Below are 7,936 nucleotides of genomic sequence, written 5' to 3' on the forward strand. Positions count from 1 at the left end.
GCGCGGCCCAGCGCCGGCAGCCCCAGGGAGCCGTGAGAGGGGCCGGCCGAATGAGAAGGGCCTTTGAAGGCCGAGAGGGTCGGGCTCATGGGTTCCGTTTTGACCATAACTGGGATAGTCGTGGCAGCCGGGGCTGATGGGAGCTGCTGATCGGGATTAGTAGGGCTGGCGCCATGCAAGAGGGAGGCCGATGAGCCACAGTTGACTGGCATAATCGATGGCGAAGTGGTTAGAGGTGACTGTGCAGGCAATGTTGGAGGAGTAGAACTAGAATTGGCTACAGATGGGGATGGAAGACCTGGAAAAATGGCCAGCCCGGGTGTGGAGGAACGCTGTGGGGTGGGGGTGGCTGATGGCGTGTAACATTTGTTGATGGAGGAAGCGGGAGGGTCAGAGCTTTGATTAGCCAGAGCAGACAAAGAAGCAAGCTCATTTGTCATAGCAGAAGGTAACGCAGATGAATTGATTAATGAAGTGTCATTGGATGTCAGAAATCCCTTCAAGACAGACAAAATTGGGTTAGGCAAGCTAAGCGAACCAGGAATGGTAGTGGCGGGAGAATTAGCAATTGTGGATGGAACAGGACTAGAAATCCCTTGGGCGTTGGGTGGCAAGGACAAAGGGAGGCCAGGGAAAACGGATGACAATGGAGTGGGGTTATTAGCAGAAGCAATTGAAGGGGTTGCAGAAAATGGGAGGCCAGCAAATGGTGCAGCAGCAGATGCAAAAGCTTCGCTGGGCGCCGGCGTGGCGCACGGTGTGGAGGAACCTTGCGGGGCTGGCGTAGCACTGGGCAGAGAAGCCAGCCCAGAAAAAACTCCAGGGACAGGGGTAGAGGTTGCACTGTGAACAGATGTGACGGGAACACCGGGCAACGAAAGGGATTTGATGACAGTAGGGGTCGGGGTGGATGGCTGAGATGTGTGGATGGAAGAGGAGACCTGTCCTGGGAAAACAGGAAGGACAGGGGTAGACATGTTCATCCCAGAGATGAGTGGAGTTGCAGGTGCTAATGGATGGCTTATTGCCTTGACAGGTGATGGGGTAGGGACTGGAGTAGCAGCAGGTGTTGAAGGATTAGAACCATGAGGAGTAAAGAGCTGATTCGCTTGTGCAGAAAAAGCTGCAAAGAAACAAAACTGGTAAGAATACTTGAAACTGTCAGAAATGTTTGAAATTAACACAAACACATTTTATACAGCATTTCAGAATATGATACACAGGCAATAGCTAATGTACAACATCTGTATACAAACAGTGAACACTGCAGCCTATGAAAACAAAACCAAAAGGCACGTACAAACACTTCACACAAGTTGTACATCATGTAGGTGACCACTCTGGAAAACACTTTGTGACATCTGCTACCTCTTTGTGATCTCATGCAAGACAGCTAGACACTCAAATATACTTCATAACACCCTCCCTCTGGTGCCTAACATCTGGCAGAACCCAAACCAGATCTAATATTCCATCAGCATCAGATCACCTGGGCTCCTCTGCATCCACTCTCACTGAAGGGCAGAATTTAGTTCAGAACCAGTTAATTCAAAGTATCATGATTTCAGAGAAGTTTAGTCAACAGCTGGAGAAAGCTGCTTTCAGGTGCTGGTATTTTTCTCTCCTCAAAATCAGGTCATTCTCTTCACTGTGTTTCCTTCAGATTTTGCTTCTAAGAAGGTACACTTTTACGTTCATGTATCCCACTACAGTATTAAACTAACATTAGCACTTGAATTTATCAACAAATATTTCTGCAAGACTTTAGTCAGGCATCTATAATTGAGGCAAGCACTAGGAATATCAGCTTATATCAACCCTACAGAGTCAAAGAGACACCAGTCCAACTGGAGGAAAGCAGGCAGACACACTGTGAATGGGGATGGGGAGGTTAATGGGAAGATGCTGCATGTATGACCACTCTGTCTAGTTTGCTGTGGAATATGAACATGTTAATCCCTCCTCCCAAACAACTCTTATGCTTTGTTTTACTTTTAAAATAATCTGTTCAACTGTAAGCAAATCACTGATCCAACCAGTCAAACTCATCACCAGTAACTCTGTAACACCTCAGATTTCTCTCTTGCCTGAATTCTACATATACCCACACAAAACCAACACCAGAATCTTTAAAACACTGGACAAGTTGATATGACAAACTCTTATTTTATGTATCTTGAAACTCTCAAACTATCAAGTTTGCAAAGAAACTGTTTCCTTTTACATATTCTTTTCCAAAAACCTAGACTGAGATTGCCCAGCTCAGGATTCTGCCCTTTCCTCATCCTGTTTCCAAGCTGAAGACTCTCCTAAAGATCACAGCTGTTAATCCTGACAGCCAAGATAATCACCAGAGAAATTACTGCTGCAGTAGAAACCAGAGCTAACTACTACCCATTGCTAAATTTCTCCTCCTAAGAGAAGATTTTGTTCCTTACACTGTATTCATTTAGCTATGTAAACTACCCTGTAAATACATGCACACATAAAGGGGAATAAAGCAATTCTTTACAACAACATTTCTGTAGAACCATCCCTGGACATAGAGGAGAAAAGATAAAACAAGTTGTTTTTTTTCCCCAGAGAAATATTTACAGGAGTTAAACCCACCATGGTCATGTTACCTATTTTGGGTATTTGTTAATATGCCTGACTCAACACTCAGTAGAATCTCAGCCTGTCAAACCTAACAAAGTATTATCAAAGCTTTTGTACAAGTAGTTCATAACTGGATTTATTATTATGACTTGTACCAAGTGTACAAAGCACCACACAAGTAAAGAACAAAAAAAAACCCCACACCTCTCTCTTCTGCAAAAATAATTGTATTTTAAAGGGTAAGACAAAAGTGCAGGTAGACACAGTTGGATGTAACCAGTCTGGGACAAGACATTCTACACATGGATTTCAACAAACTATAGACAAAGAATCTGTCTCTCTTATATTCCTCACTTGCCTTGCAACTAATACATGTAATAAAAATCTCAATGAGTTTGCAAATAGATGTCCAGAATTTTTACAACTGCTAAAATATTACTGAAGTGTTTCAGTGCACTACATAGACAAAAGGGCAGGTAGACACAGTTGGATGTAACAGTCTGGGACAAAACATTCTACACATGGATTTCAACAAACTATAGACAAAGAATCTGTCTCTCTTATATTCCTCACTTGCCTTGCAACTAAAACATGTAATAAAAATCTCAATGAGTTTGCAAATAGATGTCCAGAATTTTAACAACTGCTAAAATATTACTGAAGTGTTTCAGTGCACTACATTGCAATGCACATTTTGGCTTAGTGTTTTGCACGATTTCTCACATACTTACATGCTAAAGAATATAAAACTTTAATGAGCTAACACAAAAGGCTAAATTGTAATGTTTCTAAGTGCCAAATGCCTGAGATTATTTGTTTCTCAGCTCTCAAGGGATCCTATTCTAATAGTAGTTGAATAGAGTCTTATGAAAATCCCACTAAACAAACAAGTTGTTTACATTTTCTGAACAAATAACAAAGATGAAATCAACACAAAACTCCCCCTGTGGATCTGCCATTTACCTTGATTTTGGGAAGGTTTTGCCTGGCTGGAAAGGTCTTCATTTTCTAAGCAGAGAATAACAGCTTGTTATTGAAAAGCAAATGAAACTCCATGGGTGAATGATCCATTCACAACAATGAATGAGAAGAAAATACCCCCAGCAGTTTCAAAGGTGTGCATGCTTTACCTGACACCACTTGACTAGCAGTGTAAGCAGCAGGAGCAGCAGGTAAGCCTGGAGCTACCACATTGGCCATTGGAACTAAGCCAGCATTGTTGTAAGCACCTAAAATAACAAAGGCAACACAGGACTCAGCAGTCAGAAGAACCCACACCCACAGGAACCAGTAAGAGTCTTTCCCTTTACAAGAAGGTTTTCAAGATTGTAAGACACTCCTTCACCAAAACCCAGAGCAGTTAATCATCCAGGCTGGATGCTGGCTTTTGCCAGGGTCTGCCTGAGTGACATGAACTGTGATCCCAATTTTAGTAAGGGCAGTTCTCCCAGAAAAGACTGAAAAAGTGAGGTCTCAACTGCTTTCCATTCCATTATACCTGAAAAACTCAAAGGGGAGGAGTGATTCAGAGTGTCTGCAGCATCATTTGTTCTTTTTCTATTCCTAATTTAAAGGCTTGCAGCTCTTTCCATAACATTAAGGCTTTGAGAAACAAAAGAGCCAAATGTACATCAGCACCATGATCATGACCTTCAACACTGGTCAGAAAATTCAGAGAAAAACATCCCATCTGAAATACCTAGTTTCTCATCCTTCAATATTTCTTTAAATGTTAAGAAATTAATTCAAATTATTTTAATATAAAATACCTATTGAACTTAGTATATTGAAAAACCCAAACTTTTTCCCTCCCTTATTCTTTGGAGTAACTCAAACTGTTGTCTTACTGTGGTATGCAGTTCACAGTGGCCCTGAATGATCATTTTAAGAGCTTAAGAACTTACACTTCATGGGAAAAGGCAGCACTTGAGCAATGCTCAAAGTGCAGTAGTTTGTCATACCCAACTCCTTTCTGCTTTCACACCTCCATAATAGCTCTACCTAACATTAGGATTCCTTTTATGACAACTCTGGGCTGAAAATCAGAACGTAGCTAACAACCATTGCATCACCCAGGAAGGAAATGTTAAACCAACACATGTAAGAGAGAGAAACCAAAATAACATTCTGACCATTGCTTCAAAACTATCAGTTTTAGGTCAGCATCTACAATCTCACCAAACACATTTAAATACATATAAATATATAATCAGTTATGAGTTTTGTTGACACAAGAGGGTTTTTTTTTAAACACATTTCAGCACAAGGCCCTGACACCTCAAAAGCTTGTTTCATGTACTAATATTTATATCCACCCATGGGCCAAATTCTGTGCCCTAGCTTACTTTGGATAGGATTTATTTAAGGTACTTCTGAGCTAGTCTGCATGTTTCCTCTACACTTTCTGGGAGCAAATCATCAGGGCTTACTAGAGCCACCAGTAGTGCCTATTTTCCCAAACTGATCATAATGAGATTTGCAGATATCAAGTTGGTTGGATGACACCCTTCAACAAGCATGCTAAGAGCTCTATCACATTTTCTTATCAAATACCTTAAAAACTCCCTGAAATCCCTAACAGTGAAAAGCAAGCTTCCTAACCCATGGAACTTCTGCAGTACAGAGTGACAAGATTTGGAGGAGCTTTCAGCTGCTGCTCAAAAAGACCAGTCTGACTACATAAATGCTCCACCCTCTTCTTGCAAAGAAATGGCAATTGTCTTGCACACTCCCAAAAAAGTCTGGAATCAAACTCTTGATGCAGCAGAGCAAAGAGAGAGAAGTTATGAAGGAAGACTCAATGTCACCTAAGGAACAAGGCTAGGAATAGTCAGACCAAACACAGGAAAAGGCAATCACTATGTCCCTTTTGAGACAGAAATCTGCATGCTTCAACTTTCCATTTAGGAACCTGTTTTCTCTCTGTTGTGATGGGAGAGAAAGTGAAGCTGTAAGCAACTGAGAAACAGATTACCCCTTCAATTAAGAAACAGATTACCACCCTTGAGCATGTTCACACATATTTTCACCCAATTCAGGGCTGTGTCTGACCATATCCCTAAGTTTGGTACAAAAGCAACAAGTCCACAGACTTGTCAAGCCAAAGCCCAAACCTTGGTCCAACATTACAACAAAGACACAGCCCTGGTCTCATCCAACATGCACAATGCCCCCCATAAATGAAATATTTTGTCATCAGAACAAGATTATGAATTCTCCTTATGATGTGGATGTTGGAGAAAGAAGTCAATATATTCCTCTTTTTATCAGCTCTGCAGTCATGACAGGTAGAGGGAGAAATCAGCACCCAGAACATGTTTAGGGAGCATAACCGATTTCAGATACAATCCTGGTCAGAGAAACTGATGTTTGACTCTTATTTGACACTTATTACTTAAAAGGCAAATGGATGAAACAACAGCATGAAGCTAAAACACAGAGAAGCCTTACTTGGTGCAATAGTTGCATGTGGCCGACAGGGTGGGATGGGGTAAGGGACTGGTTTGTGTGGATTGTAGGTTGATGGAGCCTACAGAAACAAAAACAAATGAGAGAAGCAATAGTGAAAGCATTACCTAACATTTCTCAGACAAAAAGCTAACTACTACAGACAGCTGTCCTTCACTGCAAAAACATTTGATATAAAATTTCTTCATAGTATCCACAGGGACTGCAAATATTTTACTCTTTCTGAGAAGAATGGAACAAACATCACTAAATTACCTTTAGATTTGAATGTAATACTGAACACACGTGAGAAAGGGAACTCCTTCCTCCCTTGTAGTCTTCACTTTCTGCAGTCTCAGACTGATTTCTCATTTTAAAGATTTAGCACATTTAAAACTAAGAATTACTTATGAAGGCACCTGTCCCTTTAAAATAACACAGCTTAGTGGGAAACATCTCAAAAGTGAAAATAAAACATTTGGACAATACTTTTAAAGTAGCATCAGGTTCACTGAAGGTTTGTCCCACATGCTTAAAAATGTTGAAATACAGATCAGTTGTTTTGTTAAGAAATTAGAACCTCTTTCTAAGGCACTGAATTGTCTGATGGTTGGGCTTTTTTTCTTTAAAGTTTCATTTATTTATTCATGTATTAAGACATACTGGTTTGGATGGTCCAAGTATACGGGCTGCTATTCCCTTTCCTTCATTAGTACATTCCTCTGTGTCCTTTTTGATAGGGGTTCCCTGAAACAAAACAAAAACTATTAAGTATTAATTCAGAAGTAAACCATGATATAGAATTTCTGACATTTTTTTCAAAACAGCATTCAGGTTTTTTAATATTGTGAAAGTGATGCTTAACCAAGTTTGGCTGGGAAACATAAACTGCATTCTAAGCTTGTAAGATGATAACTAAGAGCATTCCAATAGCCTGGTCTCTAACACTGAGCTTTTGTAAAAACAAGTATATTAAACAGTCCATGTTTCTGACAGAATTCTGCATTCTGACTTGTGGGCATGATAACTTATAATTTGCAGTCCCTTAAGAGGGAAATACTTAACATGGCTTTTCAAGAACTACACTAAGATTAGCAGTAGTATTGTAGTGACCATATCAGGTCATCTTACCAACCTACCAGGTAAGGATCTTTACACCTCTCCTGATTCTGCCAAATACTGCTGGAGTTTGCAACGTTTTCCTTATATGACCAATATCTTACTTATGCAGTAATCTTTGCTTGAAGCAACATGGAAAGAACAGGAAAATAAAACCAATGCATGTTCCCTATAAACTTGAAATGGAATAGCACAAAAAAACCCCCAAACAATTCCTTTTGATTCCACTCCTCCTTCCATGTATATGAATCCTGGTTTTGGTTGTACTACAGTGAAGTCTAAACCATGGATGCTGTGAAAGTCAAAAGCAAGGATCAGACTTACTGGGAAAATCCCATTTATGCGGCTTGGCTTGCCCTTGGGGTAGGGGTTGCCAGGGATCATGCCACAGGATGAGATCATAGCATGGGGAGCCTTGCAACCCGTTTTTGAAGCCTGCAAAGTAATCAAAAGAGGACATTATTTGCTATCAAATTCAGTGCTTTAAATGAATGAATCACTGTTTCATGACATTTAGACTGCATGGACCAAGTTCTGTCAAAGACCCCCTTTTTTTGAATAACTCTACTCGGGCCACCTCTGCTTCTACTGAACTTGGGGTTAAGCACTTGGTGTTCTCTAAAACACAGACTGTTTCCTTCAGCATTGGTTGCAATTCTGTGAGATTCTTCCACGTGATCCCAATGCCTGTCAGAAGCTTCCCTTTTTTTGCACACATATGACACAGCTCCTGTCTTTTTGCAGCTGCTTCTTTCAGCATGTCTCCCACCAG

General features: G+C 40.7%; 1 protein-coding gene across 1 annotated transcript; it reads right to left on the minus strand.

Moving 5' to 3' along the window:
- Positions 1-7: 7 nt before the first annotated feature.
- PROSER1 (proline and serine rich 1) lies at positions 8-7,599 on the minus strand (the record flags this gene model as incomplete). The annotated part of the gene is made up of 6 exons (XM_008942271.1): positions 8-1,123; positions 3,562-3,606; positions 3,729-3,827; positions 6,049-6,127; positions 6,709-6,792; positions 7,489-7,599. Coding segments are annotated over 6 exons (1,534 nt in total), but the record flags the coding sequence as incomplete, so codon positions are not given.
- Positions 7,600-7,936: the final 337 nt, after the last annotated feature.

Source organism: Merops nubicus, unplaced genomic scaffold, assembly GCF_000691845.1.
Source record: "Merops nubicus isolate BGI_N331 unplaced genomic scaffold, ASM69184v1 scaffold20220, whole genome shotgun sequence".
In the NCBI taxonomy this organism is placed as follows: Eukaryota; Metazoa; Chordata; class Aves; order Coraciiformes; family Meropidae; genus Merops; species Merops nubicus.